This window comes from Chaetura pelagica, unplaced genomic scaffold (assembly GCF_000747805.2).
Source record: "Chaetura pelagica isolate M959 unplaced genomic scaffold, ChaPel_1.0 scaffold356, whole genome shotgun sequence".
In the NCBI taxonomy this organism is placed as follows: Eukaryota; Metazoa; Chordata; class Aves; order Apodiformes; family Apodidae; genus Chaetura; species Chaetura pelagica.
Genome location: NW_009953964.1, coordinates 901,217 through 927,526, shown reverse-complemented (window position 1 = coordinate 927,526; position 26,310 = coordinate 901,217). Strand labels below are relative to the sequence as shown.

Below are 26,310 nucleotides of genomic sequence, written 5' to 3'. Positions count from 1 at the left end.
TACTCACACAGTAGGATGGAATAGACACCTGAAAGCCTCAAAACTCAAGGGATCTGTGCAATCACAAGAAGTTGAAGTGATCTCTCTACTCTTCCTACCAAAGATCCCTGTCGCAGTGGCTCTCTGCCAGCTCATCTACTGGAAAGCTAATACATGACTGCAATCAAGATGAGAAAAATATCTCAGAGATAAATTAATTCAGTAAGGGTTCTTAGTTTTTTTGTTTGTTTGTTGTTTGGTTTTTTTTTCTTTTTCCTTCATTTAAAACCATTATTTACTTCATACTTCAAGAAAAAACAATGTTGTATCTATTTGTAAGTTTCTAAACAAAGAGGGCAGATGCAGACAATGACCTTGGTTCATAAAAGCTCTAACTTTCGTGTATTAGTATTGGACACTTCCCTCCTGCCAACTTTCCTTGCTGACAACACTCATCAGAAGTGATTCCTTTCTCCACTGAATTTGAAACAGCTTCCAATCCTTTCCAGACTTTACATACCTGGTGTGATGTACTGGAGTGGGGGACACTCGGATAGTTCCTACAGTCTCATTTTATATGATGGGTGTGCTGTCAAAATGAAGCATCTTAATGCTGCAGCCATAGACCACACGTGAGCATCAGCTGTTTTTTTCCCACCTAGTGTGCCACTGGGCTGCTCTCACTTAAGATGCAATATTACATTAGAGTTAAGAATGGGCTTTGAGAAGCCCAACACTATACTTGGCTGATAGCTGACAATTATTTGCTTGCCTTGGGATGAATGCAGTGGGGTAAGAAAAGGCATAGGAAAACACTACCAAAATGAACAAGGAGATGGATTTTAGAAGATGCTATAAAGACTAGGACTTTTTAGTCTGGAGAAGAGAAAATTGCTGGGATTGATGGGATTGAGGTTCAAAAAATCATGGAGGTGATGAATGCAGAATTTGTCCCACAGTAAATCCCTCAGCAGTAGAGGGACACTTACTGATTGTTAGAGGATGAGGTTAATACATCTAAAAGAAAATACTTCTTCCAAAGTATGAGCTTCAGGGATGATTTTGCCACAGGAGGTTGTCAAATCAGATAGTATAGAAGCCAGTAGACTAATTAATGTACCACAGATCCAAACCAGATATGAAGAGCAATAATTAGACATCAACATTCCTAGTTAGATGATGGTGGGCACTGGGAAAACTGGAGAGGAGTGGTGGCCAGGTTTGTGTAGTGTCTGCAAACAGGAAAGATTTGCTGGTGCTTCCATGAGAGACAGAACACTGCAGTAAATGCCCTACAGCCCCATTATGGCATTTCTGATGGCAATTATCTGAAATTCTCATTTGGCTCTCAACAAGGAATAAATTCCCTACTCTTTTTTTTTTTTTTTTTTTTTTCTTTCCCTTCCCAGAAGAACTCAGCTGCTCCCTGAATCAAGACTATGTGATTTTATCACTCCAAGAAAACATATTTCTCAGGAAAACTGCACCGAGCTGGATTTGATCAGTTGCTATGCTGTATGGCTGTAGATCTGTTTGGGAAACCTCTTGAGCAAAGAACAATGAGGCTGTTCACATCTTTTAACCCTTGTTCGTAATTTCTCACCTCTCTTTTACATCCTACACTGATCAGAAGTTCACACTCAGCTTGACTGGTATGCTCTTCTCCATCAATGTGCCCAGCCTGGAGGTGACAGGCCAGTAGGACAAGGACTGTGCTGGTTCTGTGGCAGCTCAAGCTCCATTCCTGGTTCACGTACCACATAAATAATCATAGCAATTTGTCTCAGGAGTGTTTATCTTGAAATTGGTGCAGCCTCAATCAAACCTAGCCAAGGCATTTTATAAATGTGAACTTTTCTACAGAGTTTATTTGATCTGACTGTCCACTCTGGTGCTAGGCTCTCCCATTCACATGTCATATACTTCAGTTCTCCAAATACTACTGAAATCTTCAGTGTTTTGTTAGGTAGGACATCCTGCCATCATTCTGTGACAAGAACTGAGACACACAGTAATTATATTTTCATCCAACACCACAGAGGAGCTTTGTTACAGGAGCAGGGGACAAAGCTGTATTCCTTGAGGCTCTGTCCCCAGAACTCTCTCAGAAAGAAAAGAAGCAGTTTTGCATTTTAAAATTTGTGCAAATACAAGAAAATGGGGACATACTTCGCCATGGTTGAATCACAAGTGAAACATTTCCAAAGAACAACAGAAAGACCTGGCCAGCCCCCTGCCTCTCTGAGTTTATTGCCCCAACACAGCAATACAGGCCACATGCAAAGACCTCACCCAAGACCTGGCAGACAGGGTTTCTGCTTTATCCATCCTACATTTGCCAAACAGCCTGTCCTTCTCCATGTGAAATCCTCAGCCCTCAAATATCTCAGGGAAGACTTGACAAAGAGCTGAGGGAAGCTCATGCAGGGTTTATTTTGGCACCATGCAGTCTGCAGCCCTTGAGGGATGCGAGCCATGCAGCATTAGCACTGATCCACTGCCACCCTTCTGCAACACTGCCTGGGTTTTGTCCATCTGTGCTGGGAACCCTGTGCATTTATCACGTTATCCTAGTGAAGCTGGATGATGCCATTTTTTATATTTCTAAGATCACAAATATTTTCCTGTCTCCCTGAAGACATAACTATTTTATAGATATTTCATGAAGATCAGTTACTTCTGTTTCATGTGAGCTCTTCATCCCCCTATCACTAAAATATTAAATGCTTTGCAGCAAAGCACAGAAAGAAGCAAAGCAGAAACCACAGCATCTGTTTTTTCAAAGCTTTTTGTCATAGTTGAGCACCATGCAAGACAGTCCCATCACTTCTACTCTAGTCAGATTATTTTGAATGTTGTCATCAAAATTTAATAAAGATAATTGTTAAAATGAGAGCAAAGCCTTTTCAGTCTCTCTCATTGGCACATGAAATTTCTCATGACTTATACTCAGCTCTCATTTCTGTACTGAACATGGCTGAATGATTTGCTTCTTGGGCTTCAGGCACCATGGAAACTGATTAGGACATGCTGCTGAATCAGACTTAATTACAACACTGAGTTGCTATGTGACTTTTTTTGAAAATTAGACTCTCTCTGACTCAGTTTACTCGTTGTAATAAATGGGCAAACAACACTTAATCCTTCTCTGAGGATTATTTTCTCTGAGTTGACTTTCTCAATAGCACATTGAGAGCCCACCAAACAAATACGGTTTCTCTAACACAGAAGACTCTGAAAAACAAAGAATTCTGAAAGGAGAGAAGCTGCAAAAAATACTGGTACTAATAAATCTACAGCAAAGCAAGGCCATTTTATTTCTGTGTAAGACTGTCACTACCCAGAGAAGCCTAAAGACATTCTAGAAACATCTTTCAAATGAATAATGCAATTCTCTAGTCTCAATCTACAGTAAGACTCTTCTTACTGGAAAAATGGAATTGCTGTCAAGCATTACTAAGATTAATTTATCTGTGAGTTGGGAAAAAACCTCTTTGAATTACATTCCCTGGAAATAACTATTGTTACAAAGGAGAATATTGTATATATTCTTCAAGACTAAAGAGCTTTTTAATGAAGTCTGAATCAGAAAAAGAGGCACAGACTTTGTTTCAAGGACAGGCAAGAAGATATGACTGTCTCGGCAATTCACAGAAAGATCATGAAGGTCCCTTTGTGTGCAATATTTTATTTCTAGAGCCTTTTTAAGCTTCAATGAATTTTTGTCCAGTCTGATAGAAAAGCAGCAGATCCAAAAGACTTCTATATAATTTCTGTCATTTTCTGTAGAAGAGGAAAGACTAGGTGTTGAAACATAACATTTCTGCAGCTAATCAGATGACATATATGTTCAGAGTCCACCTGCCTTTTTAAATCTGAAGCACCTCAGCTGGTCCAGATTCTATCTGGGCTACTCTGGCTCCATCTTTCAGGGAAACTATCCACCATACTTAGAAAGTTTCAGTTCTTCATTTCCTACTCAACAGTAATTAACTGTACTGGGCATTAGTGTGCATACAAGCTGTTCCTCTGCTGCTGTGCCAAAGTGTAGCCTTTACAAGTATCCAATGCCAGAAAACATTACCTCATGATTATCATAACACGCAAGAACAAGTAGCAAAAACTAGTAAGGGCCTCAGCAGGAAGGAAAAAAGATAATACGATACAAAAGCTCACATTTGCTTTGATCCTGTTTCAACCATTGCAATGACTTATTTTTTTAAATGGATTTTCACAAATTAGTGTTGTCTGTAGAGAGTGAAAGCTTCATTCAAGATCTCATGGCAGAGATTTGACCTCTGTCCATTTTAATGCGACCCGTGACCTGTTCCTAGCAGCAGTGGGCACAGACAAGAGGCAGCAGCATGCAGCTTGCCACAGGAACAAGGTAGAAACCTGCTGGTGTGTAAAACTATCACTAGTGACTGCAGTAGAAACACGATCCAGCCAGTGAGGAAGACACCTGCAGACAGGCAGTAGTCTAACCCACTTCAATGGTTTGTGAATAGGGAGATCTCCTTCCAGCTATTACAGCCTGGTTCAGTGACTACAATGCTGTAAAGCATGATGGAGAAATGGGCTATATAAAAGAAATACCACCGTTTATTCAAGTTGTTAACAATATACAGTGTGTTCCTACTACTTTTTATTTAGATGGTATGTGTAGAGAACAGATGGTAACGTTCATGACTTTAGTAAAAATACTAGATGAAGATAAATACAGCTGATAGACACTTTAAACTAAGAACTAGTGAAATTTCATTAACAACTTAATTATCAAATGCTACATAGGGCTAAACCTAAAGAAAATAAGAATGAGGTATTCAGCAGCTGCCCTGTAGTAAATACATTTAGCAGCCATAAATAAAAAGGAGAAACAAGAATAATTTTATACAATTGACCAAGGAAACATGATGCCACAAATTCAGCTATACAGCAAATATGCTCAGTTAGAAATTTGGTAGGAAAATTGTCTCAAGTTCTATTCACAATTGTGTATTTAAGAGCCTTCTGTTGCAAAGAAAAAAGCAAAAGTTTTATGTGTACATCAAATTTTAAAACCAATTATGAAAGCTGGCATCTCATCTGGTGTCAACTGCAACATGAAGGGCTTGATGGACACCTCAGCAATCACTGCAAACAGCCACCCAGCTTTGTAAAGGGAATACTTAGTTCCCAAATAATTAGAGATGTTGCAAATTGAGTGAAGAACAAAACTAACTTTAAAATATAAAACTAATCTAAATTATTTTGTAGGAAGGGCTAAAAAAATCAGCACTGGGAATTACTCTACTGTTATTTTACCCATTTGAAACTTATTTCCTAATTGATTGCACTGATATTCAGATATATGTCGGCAGCTTACACGTTGATATCTAGATCAAGTCTGAAGTTCTTCAGCAGGTCCAGGTGATACTGTTTCCTTGTTTATGGTCTTAGTGGCCATGGACATAATGGCTAAGCCTCAGTCTGGAAAAGATGTAGATGATGCTCATTGGCAAGGTCAAACAACTACAAGAGCTGGCAGGGTGTGTGTCAGACCCATCTGCTTAGGCATATATACAAATTATTTGGCAAGGCATGGAAAATACTGCAGTAATTTTGGATCAGAGTGCTTTTAGATTGCCAGGTGGAAGTTGAAAGATTTTGATCATCTGTTGTTCACAAAAATGCTGTGACTCCTTTTGAATGCAGACCTTGCTGCAGACCTTCACTCCTTGGATACCTCTAGGTTAGGGTACTCGCTGTGGTGATGAATTTACTATTTCTCTTCAGTCACCTGTCTCATCTGTCTCATAAATATGTATGGTCTTAGGACTGCTGCTTACAAACCAATTCATTTAATGTGAAAAAGTAATTAATTTCACCCATTTCTAGGTTTGATAAAAGTTTTCAAATACATTTGAATTTACCCAGATTATTTTTTAGTTCAGTATTGTAGTTATTCATCTCTACTTACACTGACACAACAATAAAAAGTTTATGCTGCTCACAAGCATGATGAGAAACACTACTTATGTAGAAGCTAGATTACGAAAAGAAGATACATTGATGTTATTTTTGTTGTTGTCCTGTTCTCCTCCACCATTTGGCTGATTTAACTCCCTCTGAAAAGTTTCACATTGTTAGTGTCTGAGGTAAAAATACAGATAATAGTTATTTATACCCCCCCATCTCCAGCAATGTACAGTTATCTTCTATGCCAGTCTAGCTTCATCTGGCACCTGATTAAACCATAATTGGGCGTGACAGCAGCACTTCTTAGTGACTTCCTTGTCCTTGTTAATAAATCACAATTGTCAATTTATAGCAAATTAGGAGAACTCTGCTCTCTTAAGCCTCATTTTATTTAAATCAGAAAGATTTATGATCCTCCAGGGTATAATACACCTTCCATTACCTCTGTAGCTAGTAATCAAGAATATGTCTGTCAAAGTCAAAGTGCAAGGATTCATCATATTCTCTTTTTAAAAAACTCTGGTTATTCTTCTAGGAGTATGAAACTTAATTCTCAGTGGACAACTGAGGTTTATTTTGCAATTATATTCATTACGAGATAAATCCTGATTGTCCTTCTAAATGTCTCCTTACAGAAGTGCTTTGGGTTTCAGTGGTCTTTGAGGCTTTTAATCAATGACAAAAGATATGTCACTAATCTGTCACAGAATCAGGTCACACAGCACATCTCTGAACTGAGTCCAGAGGTGCCAAACTGGATAGGGCAGGTGCGTCTGCCCTGCACCAGGGGCCTGACATTGTCAGGAAGAGAGTGCAGAGAGGTTGAGTGCAACTTCTGCACGGTTTGGGCACTTACCCCCCTACACAACAATCTACTATTGCTCAAGCTAGTCTGGCAGTACATAATTTCTATTAACAGGAGAGAGTTTATTCTTACATGATAAAGAAAGCTTTCTCCTCAGCTTAGCTTGCTTACAGGAACTTCACCAATTCCATCAACCCCAAAGGAAAGGGGAAAATAAGGCAATTAAGCTCCTAGGACAATCTCTGTTCATGTTCTTGGACAACAAAAGAAACCCAAAAGCCACCTCATCAAGTACAGTCAATGCCAAGAAAGCCTCAAGGATAACAGATGACAGACAATCACAAGAAAATCTAACAATAAGGATTTTCAGCTGTGACCAACTACTTCAACTGATTCAATTATACAGAAATGGTGGTATGTAGAAAATTAAGAGCTGGTTATACAGAACTTGATTAAGCAGAGTTATAGCAACCAGCAATCACCTGAAAGGCAGACAAACCACAGAGGAAGAAAAATTACTATTTAGTGAAATTGAACCAGGCAAACACAAGAACGAGATCCAGAAATTCAGACTAAATGCCAATAAAAACTTATCCTTTACCCTAGGAAAAGAAAGATTTGAAGTAGAGTCTTGTAAGGCATTTAGAACTGGAGCAGAAAAACAGTAGTAAAACCAAAGCAGGGGGCAGGGGGAGTGATCCACACTGGCAAAAGAGTGAATACAAGGGTGCCCACCTGTGGGACTGGTTTGCTGTGCACCTTAAATGCTCAGCTGCTTCTCCTGATGCAGCGCTGAACAAACACAGCAAATGCCTGAAGCTGCTCAACATCTGCTTTCTTGTTGGCCTAACAAAAATGGAAATACTTCCTCAGAGTTGGCTTTATTGTTAAAAGCCCTCATTAGGACATGCCACAATACATTACTGTGTTTTTTACAGGGCTGTGGTGGGTGTATGCATGCCTCACCACCTCCAGCCAGCAACTGTGGTGGTAATTCCTTCTAAGCCTTTCATTTTTATGCTCTTCTAGATGTAAATCTCTGCTTTCTTTAGGCCCACTATAACAGAAAGGGCAAAAAGAAAGAAACACAAGTCTGAGTGATGCATGATAAGTTTTAGGGAATAAGCACACAGAGAAAAATATTGTGATTTCTGCAGGTTTATTTTCTACCCTAGGAGCATAATATGAAATTGTAACCACCTACTGCTGACTCTGGTGTTTGCCCTAAAAATCCATACATAAATATAGGTCTACTCATTTTACATGGTCACCCTTTAATTCTCATCCCTAAAGTCTTCTGCTTTATTTTATTAAGAGTGGAAAATGCTTCCTCGACATTCATTAGTATTTTAAGTATGGTTAAAACAAACAAACAAAAATTAAACACCCCAGGTCACATTAACACATGCTCCAGGAGAATTTATTGGAATCAAAGTTCAAGGCCGAATCACCTCACACAAAGAGTATTTTGGTGCACGGATTTCTTCATATGAAAACTTGGCAAGGAGCTTACATTCCTCTGCCTGTCCCCCTGACACTGGGTGAGGAAAGAGGCCAAGGCAGAGTAACACATGAAGGCAGGAACATTTGCTCTCCCGGCTCACGTGGATTGAGGGCAGGCTGGTTTCAGAGTTCCTTCCAATTTCTCCTCCTTTGGCAATTCCAACTCAGGGATTTATTTGTGTACTGAATGATGTATATGGGGACTTAATATGCATATGTTAATAGATCCAAAGAAACAAAAGCACGGAGATACATTTCAAAACAGCATTAGCCTACAAACTAGGCACAGACTCTCACACAGCTGGCATGCATCAGCACCAAACTGCACTGGGTTACAATCATACAACCCCACCCAACCAGCATAACTGAGGCACTGGCCCATTGGAATAAACTTGCACTGTCTCTACTTTGAGCTGTAAGAGCTGGCCAGAATATCTGTACATGAGCAAACACTACCATACCCATGTTTTAAGGTCAGTTCTGTGCTGAATACGCCTCAAACAGCCATTTTCTAGGACTCTTGACAGATTCTTCACGTCAGGCTGCAGAAGAGCAAACAGCAAACTCGAGGTGCCCCTGCCCCTAGACAGTGCAAAGCCCTAAGCACCCTTCATGAGAGACAGTCAGTGCAGCAGGAAGTCCCTGCTAATGGCACGGGGTCTGTACTGACATACCCTGTGTTTTAGCCCTGTGCTGAGCAGTCACAGCTTCTGCTCAGCCACATCTATCCACTCAAGTGGTACATTAGTTATATCCATGTACAACATGAGATAGGAACAAATCCTGCATATCCCACAAATGCTCTGCCCTGAGATTCTCAATTTTTAACCCTGGTTCCAGGGATGAGATCCTGGCACAGGGGGCAGGGAAGAGAAGGAACCAAAATCCTAGCAGAACTTTGGAGCCAGCTTCCTCACTAAGTATCATTCTGGCTTCACTATAATGCCTCCTACCACAAGAGTCTGGCTGCAAAGAATACTGGCTCTCCAAAACCCATGAGCTTTACCCAGGATTTTTCCAACTGTATCTGTCATTCTGGATGACTGGTGAAGTTGCTTGAACCATCAAGATACTGCAGGGCTGCTGGAAAAGTCAGGACAGTGGCTGAAGTGAACAGGAAGGTGAACAGATTTGGATAAAATATACAAAACAACTACACTACAAACATGCATCAGCATCTCTGGCTTAAAGTGTGGGGTATGTGCTACACTGATTTCACCTATCTTCATTTTCCATGTCAGACTGCTTTTGGTAATAGCAGAACCCAGAGCTGACAAACATCTTGCATCCCAACAACTCAGCTTCCCATTTATCTGAGCAATTAGAGTCTGTGGCAGTGCCTGGCAAGTACTGCATTTTATATTCCAGCCTGGCAATACTCTTTCAGATAAAACACAGATGTATTTTAAACCCTCTTTCCCCAGTTCTGCAAATAAATCTATTTGGAAGAAAGAAAATAATTCTCCTTAATTGTTTGTTACCTCAGTTTTAAGGAAAATTAAAAAAAAGTATGAAAGACATAAAAAAGCAAAAAAAACCCCAAAAGGGCATTTTCAGAGTACAGCAATGGCAAGACATGCTGAGTGTGTTTCACTCACCTTAATTTTTTTCTACAACCATTCAATGAATGGTAGAAATCCTTTCTCAATGGTTTGTTGGTTGCAAGTTTGTTTATTGTCTTGAATTCTAACATCCATAGACTCGATCCTACAGAATCAATGGGGACACATGAAAGCCCCACACTCTGCAGGACACTGAAGCAGCACAGTGCTGTTCCCTATGTCCCAGCCACCAGCTGCACTCACACACCTGCACTGCAGGTGTCCAGCAGCACTTACTGCAGCAGAAAGCTTCATTTCTCTACTTGCATTCACACTTCACTTTCTAAACCACACATGTGATTCAAATAATCTTTCAAACAATGCTACAGAGAAGAGAAGGAAAAAAGCTGGATAATTACACCTATGTCTGTGTTTAATATGAAAACACAAGTTTAATCACATTAAGAGACATTTTCTGCCAGAACTGGTGGCACCCTGGAGCACAAGCCTGTGCAGCCTGACAGCTGCCATAGGTGGCACTCACACACCATCTCCACTGGCTCTGGGGCTTTGTCTCCAGTGAACCACCAGAAAAGCACTGTTACAGCCATGGCTTATCTACAGCAAACACATTCATCACCCATTTTAAAGAAAAGGCAGCAGCAAAGGTAGCCATCAGCACACAGCCTTCGCCTTTCCCAAGTGAGCAATCTGTATTTCTGTCCTCATCAAACACAACTGCTTGGCCTGCTGCTCTCTCAGCTCAGGTGGGCCATGAGTTACCTCACTTTTGAGTTTACTCAAACCCATTATTGGCAGCACTACACGTTTCTAAAAGCCCCATAAGGTATACATTCAATAGCAAAAACATTGTTGTGATCATGAAAAATAAGAGATTGAGTCATCACCAACGTGATAGTGAAAAATAAGACTATAGGTTTTTGCAACTACGGTTAACTGGCAGGAAGTTCCTGATTCCATCAGGCACCAGTTTGGCAACTGGTAACTTAGGTGGCATTCTGCTAGTCAGGCTACTGTTTTCTGAAGCCTGGCATGAGGATAGGAACCCCAAAAAGTGATCTGTAACTGTCTGTCCCTGTCCAGGGAACATGATAAAGCTGTCAGGTCATTTGAATGAAGAAAAAAGGGTGGGTTTTCCACTTCATTGATGCACTCTTCCACACAGAAATTTTTTCAAAATCTACATCAAACAAGAAAAAACAAATGCTGAGAGGGCAGATTTAGGGCAATTTATCAAGGTCTAGGAAATAACTTCCAGATGGATAGAGCTGTTTGGTGTTGGCTGGTGAGAAGGAAGCAAGGTATTGTTATTGAATTAGCATGAATCTCTGGTGGAGAACTGTGTGGTAGATAGAGTGCTCCTTTCATATGGTTTGCATTTGGACCTGTCATATTTCATTTTTATTCAAAAACCTGTGGTAAAAACACACAGTTCTTTTTGCTTATTAAATTTCCACCAATTCTCCCTGCACTGTGATCCAGTCAGTATTTTTAAACTCTGCACTAAGTGCCAGGCCTGGCCCTGCTTGGATGACAGCTTGGTGCTTACCAGCTCACAAGTGGTTTTATCTTTTGCCTTCAAACACTGAGTGTTACCTGGCAAAGCGTGTGAGAGGGGAGAAAAACTGGATGCTCCATGAGATATTTCAACTGAGTCACTTAAAGAGTTTATCAAAAGCTTTCTAAGTAAAGTGATTATACTTGTTAATAAATCCTCCCTTTGTAAACATGTCTTCTTGCATTATAGATGCATCTATACTAGTGCATTTGCTAATACAGAAATACTGTAAAACAGAACAAACCTATGGGCAATATATATATATACTCATAACCAACAAATTTCTACTTTGAATAACCTGAATATCTGTCCCACGATACTTGCCCTATAGAGTAAGAGATACACAAAAATTCATGTATTTTCCTGCTAGTTTTGAAAGCATTTACTTTTCAAGTTCTCCTAACAGTCACCTAGTCCCATTCTAAGAATTCAACCCAGTTTACATTAAACACCACATTAAAATTACCATTCTTCTGTTAGCCTGAGGAGATAAACCACCACAATCTCCCTCACTGCAGACATAAATGTGTTCTTCCTAAGGTCCTAGAAAAGCTGCTCATTGAAATGCCAATGGGTAGAAGGTTTTTTAATGCAAGGAAATTTTCAATGACTTTTTCAATTACTTAGGAGAATTGTTGCTATTCTTGAGTACTATGTATGGGGCACTGAGGTGAAACAGAAGAAATGAGCTCTACATCTTCCATTTTCCAACATTTCAGAGATCTTCCACAATTAGTCTGTGTTACCATTTGGAATATAACAGAGAAGGGAAATGGTGATATAATCAGAAGCAACTAGTTCCTAAATCTTACCAGGAATGTAAGACATGGATACTTGAGCTTACTTCCCACACATATGTCTGGTTTTGCCTTTCTTCTTTTTTTCCTCCTTAGTTATGATTACTTTTTGTTTTATGAGCAACTGCTTCAAGTGACCAAGACTCTGTTAGAAGTATCAATGAGGCAAATAAAATCACAGTCTGCAGGATGCAACCTACTTCTTTGGCCATAACATCCAATTCTCCCCAGGCTGTGAACAGATCATATGCCTCATTTATACTTAATCCTTCAACTACTGACTACTGAGCTAGGTTTCCAGTTATATCAACTCTGAAACAAAGTTCTGGTAGCCTTAAGCTATCATGCTGCAGCGCTAAGAACAGGAGTTACGTGTCACTCCTGAACAAACTGCATTACTCAATGACAAGACTTTCAGATTTTTAAATGTGTTCTCAAGAAGCTGGTACTGCATGTTCACAGTGCTTGGCATCAACCAGACTGCAGGCTTGCAGATCACTCTATGAACACTAGTGCTCAGAAGTCAGAGACAGCTGAGCTAGTGGTTGTGTCTGATCAGTTAATCATCTTTCTGCTAACCAGTCTGTGTAACATAGATGTAAACTAGAATGTATCAATGTTCTGCTAACATGGACTAAACCAGCTCTTAATTCTCATCTGAAATGCCTCCTCTTTGGCCTGGCAGCCTATGAAATACTTAACTTGTTGCTGGCAAAAGAAAATAAATTAAAAGGAAGATGAAATCAACTTTCCATTTCATGTGGATTTCTGCATTGCAAAATCAGAGAATGCCCAAGGCTAGATGATCTGGAGATCATCTACTTCAACTACCCTACTCAAAGCAGGGTCAACAAGAGCAAGTTTCCCAGGGTGGTCTGTATAGTCACAGCAGAGGGAGAAAGAAATGCCTTTCTTGTCACACAGGAGAAAATTTGTAGTGGGGGGCAGCTGAAAGCTCACACACAGTCTGCTTGAGTAAGGGAACTTTTGAGCTCAGTCACCTGCAAAATTGACCTCTCATGGTACAACAATTAAGAACACAGAAGGAATGTGGAACACTGTTGTTTTGCATGTAGTTCATTTGTAGACATACCTTGAAGCCAAAAGGACAAGTGCATTGATAAAACTCCATTGGATCATTGCTGCACGTCCCATTGTTCTTGCAGGGACTGGAGAGGCAGGGGTTGCACTTGGACACAACAGTGATATCCACTGGCTCTGGAAAGGAAAAGCAGAGTGTATTGGCAGACGGCTGAGGTACCAGGGTGAGACTTCCCCTGTTCACACACGTTTTCCTAATGCAGCTTTCATCCTGTGCTGGCACAAACGCACAAGCCCTGAGTGCAACTTGACACAACAGCCTGGGATTCCCAGGAAGCAGAGTTTGAAGTACTTAAATCAAGTGCTAGGCAAGTCTCAATGATGCATATGTTCTCCTGGACATGCAAACAACAGCTCTGAAAAAACACGTTGGGAATTTCCAGAAAGTGGGCTCGTACATATTTGGTTGTCAGCAGTTTTTCCTTCCTCAGTGCTGGAAATTCTGCAATAGTGACCCCTAGGGAACTGTAACATGGCAGTTCTGTGGCTGGTAACAAGAATGAAACTGCAGATGCAACAGCAAAAAAAAAAAAAAAAAAAAGTATAAGAAAGATTAGTTAGAGGCTTATGGGAATATTTCTGTGCAGAGTGTTCTACCATCCTTAATTTTAACAGAGTTCAAAACTTATTTTCTTCCTGTTCTGCCCAGAAGAATGATTATCAACATTCCGCTGCCTTGGCAAAATACATCAGAAACAAATATGCAAAAATGTAAATGTATGCAGGAAAATACACATGGCCATATTTAAACCAATAAACCACATTTTTTTAACATGACTCTTCTAGAGAAGTAGTGATGGTTGTGGGTGAGCAGGTAGAAAAGCACAAACCAAAACAATAGTAACTATATTTAGGGTACCAAGTCAATCAGTGTTTTATTGTTGAGATTTTACAGAAAGCTAATTTAGACAGTTACATTTACAGTTAAAGAAATGGTGATTTTAAAATGGGTAAATTTCAAATAGCAATGAATTAACAGCTTTCATATGTACAAATTAAACTCTAATACTTTTAAAGGGCTCAAATTATATCAGGCAGTAAAGACCCTAAAATAATTGTATTTCATTTTTTAAGAAAGTACATTTTAAAGTAACATATAATTGGTGCTTTGTTAATCAGGAGTGGGCACTGAGCTTCTGTTATTGCATGATAAATGGTAAGAGTGAGAAAATTGTGAAACATCCTGGAAGTGAAGAAAAGAAGCTTATACTTGACGTTAGAGAGAAAGTGGAGCTCTAGAATGGTACCAAAACTAGGGATGAAAAAATCCCTTCCAATCAAGGATTTGTTTTGTACCATTCTGTATGAGATATAAACCTTCTTTATTAACTTTGAACACCTGCACAGCACCAACAGGGGGTAAGAACATGACAGAAATGGGTACCAAGGAGCTACATTTGGAAAGCACCTGCAACGTAAAGGCTACATCCTAGACTCATGGTGGTGTCACCAGGGCCACTGACTGCAGAAAGCAACATGCAGTAATGAGGAAAAAATACACAAGAAGCAACAAATTAAAACATGAAAGAAAAGACTCTTGCCATCCTTTTCTACCATTGCATTTATTTCTAACCAAGTGTCATATGTTTTTGACTTGGAGTTAGGACAGCAAAAGGAAATAACATCTGAATTTCAGGCATTGATGGGGGGACATTACATATCTGAGCTACTTTTTGTCTTGAAGGTAGAATATATGAATAATACAGGAAGTAAGCTCCTTGGAGAGCTCAAGAAACAGCCAGCACTGCTGCTCTTCTAGATTTAGAGGTCACTAAGCCAGAATTTTGCTCTATTATTTATTTATTTCATAATACTCACAAGCACATTTTCCATTTATTCCTCTGACATAGATCAAAGCTAATCAATGTAGGAGCTAATAAGAACAGTGCTAGTTTCTGGCAGTTAAGTAGTTCATTAGTTTACTCTTGTGGATTTGATTTATAAATCCATACAGCAAAATGCCCTCAGCCCAGCACATTCCTTTTCCCTACTGCATAACTAGGAGGGCAATTTAATAAAAAGCAGAGCTGAGTTTGCATGACTTGCACATTACACACTTTCCTTTTCTTGGCTCTGCTAAGAGACAACCTTCTGCTCAGTCACAGGCTAAACCCATAATTTTAACAAGAAGAAGTTAAACTCTAACTATTTGTAAAAGTAATTGGAGGTCACAGAGGACATCTATGCACTACCTTTCTGCAAGCATCTCCAGGTACCAAGTTCAGCACGGGCTGACTTCTGCAGCAATGACTCAGGCTCCTGAGGGGACAGGGCTCAGCCCACTCTGGGCTCCACACAGTGCACGAGTGAGGACTGAGCCTGCACAGATAGAGGGACAGACACCTCCTTGGATACTGTGTCACATCACAGGCAGTCTTGTTCTGCTGACAGGCACATGTCAGCTTCAGCTCAGTGACCAGAGGGCAATGCAGCTGTAGGACAACTGGAGGCTGCACCATGACCTGACACAGGCCATTCAAATCCCTCCAGCCTGGGGGTAAACCGGGACATGACATTGGAACAAATCCTAGTGCTTTCCCAAAAAGGAGCATCACTGATGTCCAGACAAGGGAGCACAGGGCATGAGATCTTAAACATGCATAGAGTATATGGGTTCAGTTAGAAAACCAAGCATTGTTTTTCAAAAGATATCTATTGTGATGAGAAAAGGGGAATTATGCCAGGGCCTGGGGCTTCTTCGAGTATAGCACCACTTGTCCAGGCTGTCAACAGCTTCTGCTTGTCCAAAGACCACCTCTGAATCAGCACTTGTTCTCCTTTTCTATTCAGAAAAAGCAAGCCATGGAGACAGTTGGGGTACTAGAGAACCAAACTAATATTTACACTAAAAACATACAGCTGTTATAATAGTCTAGATCACAGGTTTACTGATCTCTTGCCTAAAAGCTGCTTAGTTTTGAGAGAAAGTGAGCATAACTTGATTTATCAGTTTCAGAATGAAGAAGTCATCTAGCTTTTCTTTCTGGATTAATTTTCATTAATAAGTAAATACAATAATTTCCTTTGTTTCACTTTTTGTGAACAAGTAGATTATTTGATATTTTTAGTATTTATGGCATGTTTGTACTTCACTTTTAAGAGACTACAATAAAGTCTGTAGTTCTGATAATTAAAGAGTTTTGATAGTTTTGAGACTGACATTTCAAAGTAATTAAATTATAAGGTTACACTTATTAAATATTGAAAGGACATAAAATTCAGCTCAGGCTTGAGAACCTGTGTTCTAAACTCACTTCCAAACCATCATTTGTTTGTTCAGCAGTTTAATCTCAGCCTCTATAAAATCCTGCTGCCAGGCAGTGCTGTAAATGTGCCTGGCACTCTGAGAGACATAAACCCCAGTTTTATGCTCTCATTTCCATTTCTAAGAAAGGCTACTGAGCCAATCTTTTCCACTAGAAATATAACTCCATATTCTTGTATATGCTGGTAACCTAAGCAGACCTCCAGAACTTTTTTAGCATTAAGAACATACATAGAAACATAGAATCATAGAACTACTCAGGTCGGAAAAGCCTCTTGGGATCACCAAGTCCAATCATCATCCCTATGTACAAAGTTCTCCCCTACACCATCTCCACCAACACCACATCCAAATGACCCTTAAACACATCCAGGGATGGTGACTCCACCACCTCTCTGGGCAGCCTGTTCCAGTGTCTGACCACTCTTTCTGTGAAAAAAAATTTCCTAATGTCCAGTCTAAACCTCCCCTGTTGCAGCTTGAAGCCCTTCCCTCTTGTTCTGTCACTAATTACCTGTGAGAAGAGACCAGCACCAACCTCTCTACAATGACTTTTCAGGTAGTTGTAGAGACTGATGAGGTCTCCCCTCAGCCTCCTTCCTCAAACTAAACATTCCCAGTGTTCTTAATAAGATTCATTCTCCAGGCCCCTTACCAGCTTCGTTGCCCTCCTCTGTCCTCACTCCAGCACCTCGATCTCTCTTGAATTGAGGTGCCCAAAACTGGACACAACACTCCAGGTGTGGCCTCACCAGTGCTGAGTAAAGGGGGACAATCATCTCTCTACTTCTGCTGGTCACACTATTTCTAATTCAAGCCAGGATGCCATGGGATTTCTTGCCCACCTGGGCACACTGCTGGCTCATATTCAATTAGACAATACAGGTAGATCCTAAGCTACATTCAGGAATAAACTACTTTATCCACAAAAAAACTGTGCTCCTTACCCTCTGTCTGATTGCTCTCTAATGCAGAATGTTGCATCCATGGAGTAACCCTAAGTGTTAATGGCTGCACCTCAACTCTCTTCTGAAGGAACATATTCAGACACAAAACACCTTCTAGAATGTACAGTTTCTGAGACAGAGCTGATGAGGACAGTTTTCATATCTTCAAATGAAAATGGAGTTTTGGCAAATATATGCTTTCCAGAAGAATTCTCAGTTTCTCAGTTTCCAAATAAGTGTCCATAATAACTGGAGTGCTCTATAATTTTAAAATAACCCCAATTTTATCAAAGTTTTCTGGGGTAGCTAGAAGGCCAATACCAACTTATTTGCTTGATTAAGTTCTAACAACACCCTACATGCTAACTTCCCATTAAATCATCTGGTGTGAGCAACAGGAACACTGCCTCCTCTGAGGTTTGCTGCTGTTCCTTCCCATGGTGCAGTTACTTGTGCTCTGGGGAAGAAGACTTGGAAATGCAACCTGAATGGAACGTGAGGGTTTGGAAAATGAAAGCCAAACCCTGCTCCCCCAAAACACTCACTTTAAAACCAAACAGCTTCCAGCAGTATCAAAAATACAGCGCTGCATATGAGGAAAAACAAGAGGGCAGAGCAGAGAGCCTCCTACCTTTGCACTGGAAGTGGTGAGTGGGTGTTGTGAGCAGCAGCCTGTCCTGCATGGCGTCGGGCCCGCTGCAGCGCGCTATCCCGGGCTCTTTGTAGCCTGCCTTCACCCACTCAGAGAGCCAGCGGAGGTTGCAGTCACAGTGCAGAGGGTTGGTACCTAGAGCCCTAGGGGTGTAAAACAATTAACAGCAGTTATTTTGGCTTGCAAACATAGATAACATCCCTCAGTCCACTTGGGCACGTTTTCTCCTACACTTTTACAGGAATGCTTTCCTTCAAAATGTGGGTGAGATCTTCTGAACATTCAGGAAGACTTTGAGATCTATCTCTTCCAGTATTCCCACTCTTTTCTTTCTTCCCACCATTAGGTAGGGAGGTTACATAAATACCTGAAAATCACTTTTTCAAACAATAAATCACTTTTTCAAACAGCTGTGCTTGATCTATGTGTCCAGACAAATTTCATCAAATTTATCACACTGGTTTCTTTTGTTTAGGTCTTCAGGCTCATGAGCATATTGTAACCACTAATTTTGTAATTCAGTTTGTATCTGAGGATTCATGTTAATGTCTTCTCACTCTATGAAACATATCCTTGTTTTCAAAACTGCAACTTGGTGTCTGCTAAGTTTGTTTATGGCTCTGAAAACACATTTGCTGGTTAACCTATCACTCGAGTTAGGTCATACGGTTGAATTAGATGCATTCACACAATGTAATTATAATTCACTGAACTTTTTCTTTATTCATGGAGATCTATCCAAAAGAAAACAAACCTCTTCACCTTAAAGCTAGGTACTGCCTTGACTCATTTATACTGTGGTGTATTTTTGCTTAAAGAAACTGTCTTTCCAGGCAATCAGTCAATTACAAGTAAAGCCCAGACTACAGAAAAGTCTGTTTAAAAACAATTAATTTTTGAAAGTGTGAGGAAACACATGTTGGACATCTGAATTTATTTTCCTGACAGCAAATGTAAGGCTTTGGCTGTAAAACACCTGGATTGCCATGGGAAGAAAATTAACTAAATAAAGACTAGGAGGGGGAAGAGATAGTAAAGAAACTAGTAATTCGCACAGCGTTTTAGACTTCACTATTTCTGCATATGTTTTAAACTATTTTTAAGGTGGTATTTTAAACTCTAGCTTCTTTCAAATAAAAACATATCAGACAGGATATTAAGATAGAAACCTCAGTAAATTTGTTGATACATTTCTATTGGAGTGACTAATGAACCCACTGTGCCCTAGACAGATTCATAATGAAGGTTCATAGGTTCAAACCCTGTCTAGGGCTCATTCATCAAAATTAAATATATACTGCAGCCCAGTATTAAAAAATATCCACCCACTCCTTCTGTAAATCCATTGCTTTCAGTGGAAAAAAACCTACTGGGTTGACTTTTTGACCCCGTGACTGTGATCAACTGGCTCACTTGTCCAAAGTCAAACAAAATGCAGCAGTGAAACTTGGACTGAGAAATGAACTTTAGTGTTGAGCAACTGTCATACATAAAATGGGAGTGGGAGGACAGGGGAAAGCTGGTTACTGTGTTAATTAGTCTTTACAAACTACATTAGAAATAGAGCTGCTCTACAGACACTAGAATTGATTACCAATAGCACTATTGTACAACTGCAGAAATCACATGGATCTTTCTGTTCTTTGGTTTGTGGTTTTGTCTTTGGGATTTTTTTCTTCATTTCTAGGAACTATAGTGAAGTCTTGTATTTTCATTCATGAATTCTAACATGCTCTCTCCATTTCTTTTTCCATTACAGCAAAAGATTTCCAAAAGGTAAAAATATCTTGTGCTGTAATGAAAAACCACCAGCAGAGTTTTCAAAATGCTGTGCAGATATTTCTGTTCAGGCATTTTTTTTTTTAGGTAACTTAAAGTCAAAGTAACTCTAGCCATGATAATGTGGAGAAACAGAGGTGAGGACTGCATATTTTTATATAATTACCTCTATAATTAACATAAATCTGTGTAAAGATGATATGGTTTAACGAGATTAGGAATCTGAGCTGTTCATTCAGAAGATGTCTGTCAGAAGCATCTCTCAACACAGCACCCAGGACCAAAGGCTTCTTTGTGGAGCCCCTGGAGGGATCAGCTTATGCATGGGCAGTATTTGGGAAACTGCATCAGTCACAGAGTTGTGTGTAGCAATTAGTGGTGAGGGCAGCAAATGCAGGAACTGACCTACCTAAGAAGGTCTCAGCTCTACCCCAACAAATTGTGGATCCTTTTTAGGTATTAATATATCTGAACCTTCAGAAGTACTGTAACATTTTTATCATCATCTGGGGCTGAAAAAGTTAGTAGAGTTATGGCTTAAAAAGCCAATTAGATGATTCAAGTAAATAAAGTAATAAATAGTAAACAAAAGCAGTGTGTTTATACCATGTGCAATCCTTCCTATGCCTTTAGTGAGGCATATCAGCTACACAGTTATAGTGTAGTAGTATAGTTATAGTTACTTTACAATCATTGATTTTTGCAATGTAAAGGAAATCTGGTGATTTTTTTTTTCTGGTTTTAAACACCTATGGAAAAAATGATTGAAGTATCTAGATCTCAGCTTTGTTCTTCCAGTTAAAGACCAATTTAAAGCTATTACACAAGACTCTGACTCCAATCAATAGTCTTGTCTATGCTTCACAAAAATTTCTTTGCAATCCTGAAGGTTACTTTGATACCCTTCCTCTTCACCCACACTCTACTGATGCTGATCATCCTGCTCAACACCTGGGTAGTCAGCTCTCCCCTGCCATAATCCCTGTCCTGTTTAGCTGGACAGCTTGAAATTTAACATAAAACTTTGTTCTCTCATGCATTATGAGTTTGATGAGTGGCAACCCCTTGTAACATTTTCAAAATTATTCCAAGCACATGCTTTCTTCTTGAAGATGGAGGTATCAGGAAAAGCTCAAAATGAATTTCTTTTCAATGCTGTATGACCTTGAATAAGCACAGCTTTTTCTGACATGTGAAGAGCAAAACCATCGTGGTTGCTAAAAGTTTCAGAATCCTCTTTAAGAAACTGGAGAGCACAATTGGATTGTAAAATTCAATTGTTCATCCATGCAAATTACACCCCAGACAGGTCTTTTTTATTTTATGGATCGTATTTATTACTGTTCATTTGAGCTTTGTGTATTTTACATTTCTGGCAGCACATATATCTAAACAGATAGACTGCAGTGATCGCCCTGGCCAAAGAGGGTTTTATCACTTTCAAAGATGAACAGTTTACCCAGGAAAATGGTGTCTGCACTTCATTTAAACTAAACTCTAAGGAAAATCCAAACAACTGGGACATGATATGTTTATCTCTTAAGTTCTAAAAATACCCTCAGAAGCCAAATTCCCAGTATGGATGGTGTCACTGTGGTCCCAAAAGGAGGTACAGGGGTTCAGGTCAGTTGGACTTTAATTCCAAAACAATGCACAAGATGACCCAACTGTACTGAGAACATGATGAAGAAATAAATGTTGTGCAAAACGAGTATTTTCTCTGACTTAGATACCAAGGTTTAAGCTTGAAACACAGAAGGTTATTTCTCATCTGAAGCTGAAATTGCCTAAGTTGCTCCCATTATTTCTCTCCCTACCAATCTGAAATATCTTTATTTTTCATTGTCCAGAGAGAAACTAACACAGAAATAAATAATAAAAATCTGTATCAACTTGTGAAACTTCACAAGATGACCCAGACACCCAACCCCCTGATTACTTGAGGACAGTCATTAAGAAATTTGCCACACAAAGTTACTTTACATCTATTCTTTAATAATGTCAAGTATCACACATTATCTCAGTGAAAAAACATCCTCTAATCACTCTTTTGGCACCATCAAACTTCCAGTTCATTTTGTAACAAAAGTAGCTCCTTGTGTGTACAGATCTTGCATCAACTGACCCGCCTTTAAATATATCCTGAACCTCCACCAATACCATAGCAATATCCTGAAATACCTGAAACATCTAATAATTTTTGCAAATTATGGAATGAAGTATTAATGCTGTGAAATGACCAAATTCTGTATGATTAAATAGATATGTCTGAAGTAGTGATTCGTTAACAAGTTTATATAGTGACAACATTTCAGCATGTATAACATATGATACTTATTAAGCAAAGAATTCACATTTGCTTAATATTTGCTCTTTGTGGGAGGTTTCCTGCCTCACTCTCAAACCATAACACACTCTGCATTTCATATAGACAATGTTGAAAGAAAGTCTTAAACACCAAGTGCACAGAAAAGGAAACTGTCACATTTGCTCATTTGGTTTTCCTTAGGAAAATATTTTGGTAACTAATAACAACAGGTTCTAGTATTTTTTTATTTGCTTTGAACAGATCCACTATGAATATCCAAAGCAGAATATGGACAGTGAGCAGGAAAGCCAGAAGAGCCAGACAATCTTAAATTTGTAATAATATGTACTATTTCATAAATTTGAAACCATTAATCAAAGAGATGAACCCAGACAGAAGTACTTACAGATGGGACAGGGATACCAGGTCATTGAAAGAACCTTCAGGAACACTGGAAATATCATTTCCATGGAGTGTCCTAGAAGAGGGGAGAAGCAGGAAGGTATCAAACCACAGTATTATATTTGCTCCCCACAAGTAAAGGAACTGGTGCTTAAGAAGGATATTTAATTTTGTTTCCTTGAGAGTTTCTATGAGCTTCACAACTCATGAGCTTCCGTGTTTTATTACTTCTACTTCTAGATGTAGGCATTTATAATAATGAAGCAGTTGGAATTGTTGATGACTAATGTTTTAAATTATAAAAGTGACAAACTATTTATGCTATTAAAAGTGTATTGACGACAAGCAGACCTTCACATAGAAGCCTATATTCTTTTACAGAATCCTGTTAGTGAGAAACACAGAAAAAACAGAACAGGGAAAATAGGAACTGTGAAAGTTAAATTAAATACTGACTTTAGAGAGATCCTAGGAGAGAACAAGGGTCCATGAGGGCAAACCTTGCTGCACTTTAACATTCTAGTTTCCCTATTCTTACAGTAGGAAATGGATATTTGTGTGGCATTGTTAAAATCTGTTTGACATACATATTGTTGTTTTAGAGCCTTATTCACCCTGCACAAACACACCTTTTTCTAGCAGAGTTTTCAGTTTCCTGATGTAACATTTCTCCTGTATTTCCAGGACAATTTAAGCAGCCACTTTATCTTTTTTCTAAGAAATATATTTTTATGTGCAGTCATAAACAGAAAGATTTTTCTTGCAGCTTGTAGATCACAATACTTGTGTTCAAAGTGGCAGACAAAACAATCATAATCTCTGATGATTTGTGGTTTTCTTTGCAACTACAGCTGAAGACCCTGCTAAAAAGTAAGGCACCACCACTAGAGGTTGGGCCAGACAAATAGAGAGGAAGAGTGCAACACCAAAGCCACCATCAGGCAGGAAAACAAGCAGCAAGAAATGAGTGTGCAGGAGGGCACAGGGAGCTTGGGGGCACAAGTGCATAAAAACTGTCTGGATAATGCACAAGAGAAGATACATGAACATGTAAGATTTTACATTATAAACAAATAAAATCAACTATTCAGCTGCTGCATCTTCTGCCTCACTAGATAATTATCTGGCAAAAAAAAAAAAAATGCACAGAGGAAAATATTTTTAGTTTAGTCTAACTTTCCTAGTTTGTATGTGACTTACTAGTAATTTACTAATTCACATATTAACAAAGAACTTGTAAGGAGCCAACAGGAGTGGATTCTGCTGGATCTCACCAGCCACTTCTTAAACAAAAATTGGTAGAAAACTTGCAAAGGAAAAGGACACCAGTATTTTAAAATCATACTTTCTTCTGCATGTCTCCCCTGCGCTGGTTCAGTGATAGAAAACTGCTTTATCCTTTACGTCCTCTTTCCCAGGTCCAGCAATTACTGTCAGAGCTCCAGATATGGCAGAGGAGGGTGGAAAGCAGAAACCTGCTGTGTGTCACTTTTGTAGCAGCTCTTTCACTTGAGTCCTTTATTTTCTAATTTACTTGGTGATTTGTGGAACACAGCAATTACATCTTACTTTTGACTTCTGTGACTGTTCAGATTCTTGCAAACTTACCTAGTGAGTTTTTTTAAAGCAAACCAAACTCCTGTGCCCACAGAAATACACAATAACTCTAGATGAAAACAAAAGCATCTCTTTTTGCCTCCTTTCTTTCCTAACACCACTATGAGCTTCACCAGGATCTGTTTGATGGCTTATAGCTCTTAGGAATTCTGCCTTTACACCCTGCCTTACACCAGCACCCTCAGAGTGAGGAAAGCCAAACTTGGCAGGGGAAGATACACCAGTCCCACGAGGCTGGGCCCTACCACGGGCCATGAACCATGTGAGCAGAAGCAATGTCACCCTGAGCACATTCCCCAGCTGCTCCCTGCAGCTGCATTTTCTATCTCATTCTACTGCAAAGAATTTCTACAGAGCACAAAACCACAGAAATTACAGCAGAGTTATCCTGCTGGCATCTCTCTCTGGTTCTTGACGGTAGTATACCAAAAACTTCCCCTTCCAACATCCTGATTCTGAAATTTTGCTGTAAGCATACCTAGGATTTGGCTATTAATACTTGGCATATATGAGCTTCCACACAGTAACTCCACATAAAGAACACTCACCAACTTTAAACAGAATCATCAACTAACTTTAACATACCCACAGCTACTAAATAAGGAGCATTTTTGTTGGGATGCAAAATCAGGCCTGGTAAACAACTTATCATGAAATTTTTCCCTCCTTGAATGAAATAAGGACACTGAAATAGCCAGCCTCTCCTAATGAGCTTATAATCTGATCTTGGAAGCTATTTAAGATGTGCAAGATGATTCCCTCTGAATGGACAGAACTTATATTTATCTTTATGTCATATCATTTGTGTTTATTCTGTGAAGGGGTGCATTATCTTCTTTACATGCCTTGGAAACTTCTTCCAGGAGAAACTGACAAAGCTGCTTATCTGTAAGAAGGTAAAACCACTATATAAAACCATTATATATAAAAAAAAAATAAAACCTCGAGGAATTAATGGCTTGGCTACATATCTCAAACATTGAAGTCTGTTTCATGGATGCAACTGTCTGCATTTTAATAAATGGAGAAGGCTTAGAGGCCAGGAGGGTGTAGGGCTGGTGGTTGAACCTGATCATCTTGAAGGTCTTTTCCAACTTTAATTATTCTATGGAAAATATCATGTCAGCAACACCATCACCCATGCAGCTAAAATGAAATGATAAATGCAACACACTGTAAAACCCAGAATAATAAATTGTGACAAGAGAATTCAACAGTGCAATAACATTTTTCCTCTTGAATCAACAAAAGCAGCACATTTTTATACCAAAAATCCTTATCAGCAAATGTTAAAAAAAAAATCTTAAATATTTTGACAGTTAAAGCACACACACTGATGTGTGTGCTCTCTTCAAAAGCACAACTTCTAGGTATCCTCTTGTCTAAACATTAGTAAACAGCAGGGGTATGAATTTAAGGTGAGGTGGGTCTCCTCAGAGCACAGAGTAATAAAACACTTGAATTCTTGAAATGAAAACTTTCTTTTACTTGTAATCTCACTAACATTATTTTGCCTTTAGGTAAGGAAATGAACTAAACATATCATTTTGGGTTGGTGCTTTTGTTATTTTTTGTTGGGTTTTGTTTTTTTGGTTGCTTTTTTTTGAGGGGGTTGTTTTGTTTTTCCTTTTACTAACTGCTCCCCAGTTCCTGCTCAAAGCTCTGAACTGAGTTACTGGATCAGTAAGATTGGTCATTCTGCCACACAGGGAAAGAAAAGGAAAAGAAAGGAAAAGAAAGGAAGAAAAGAAAAGGAAAAAGAAAGGAAAAGAAAAAGAAAGAGAGAAAGAGAGAAAGACAGAGAGAAAGAAAGAAAGAGCCAAATAATATTTTGGTTTGTTCAAATCAGTGCAGCATTCAACAATGGAAACTGCAAAAATTGGTTCCAAGGTTGTGCCTGCAGAGTATTAGTAGTAGCTTTATCATCATACATATTATAATGTATGTGATGTATATGTGAGCTATGAACTGAGGTAAATATCCATCAGTTTTTAGTAAAACTAGAATATCTCATGTTAGTAGAATATTTTGTAGCTCTTCCCCCCCCCCCCATTAAAAATAACTGGGACAATTTTTA

The 26,310-nt window shown here is 39.2% G+C and overlaps 1 protein-coding gene across 1 annotated transcript in view; it reads right to left on the bottom strand.

The window, feature by feature from the left end:
* Positions 1-26,310, bottom strand: part of SLIT3 (slit homolog 3 (Drosophila)) — a 485,523-nt gene that overhangs the window by 59,176 nt on the left and 400,037 nt on the right. The window contains exons 24-26 of the mRNA XM_010001942.1: positions 22,621-22,692; positions 18,107-18,270; positions 13,256-13,380 (exon numbers count right to left, since the gene is read on the bottom strand). Of these exons, the coding sequence (XP_010000244.1) occupies positions 13,256-13,380; positions 18,107-18,270; positions 22,621-22,692 (361 nt within the window). The remainder of the gene's footprint in view (positions 1-13,255; positions 13,381-18,106; positions 18,271-22,620; positions 22,693-26,310) is intronic.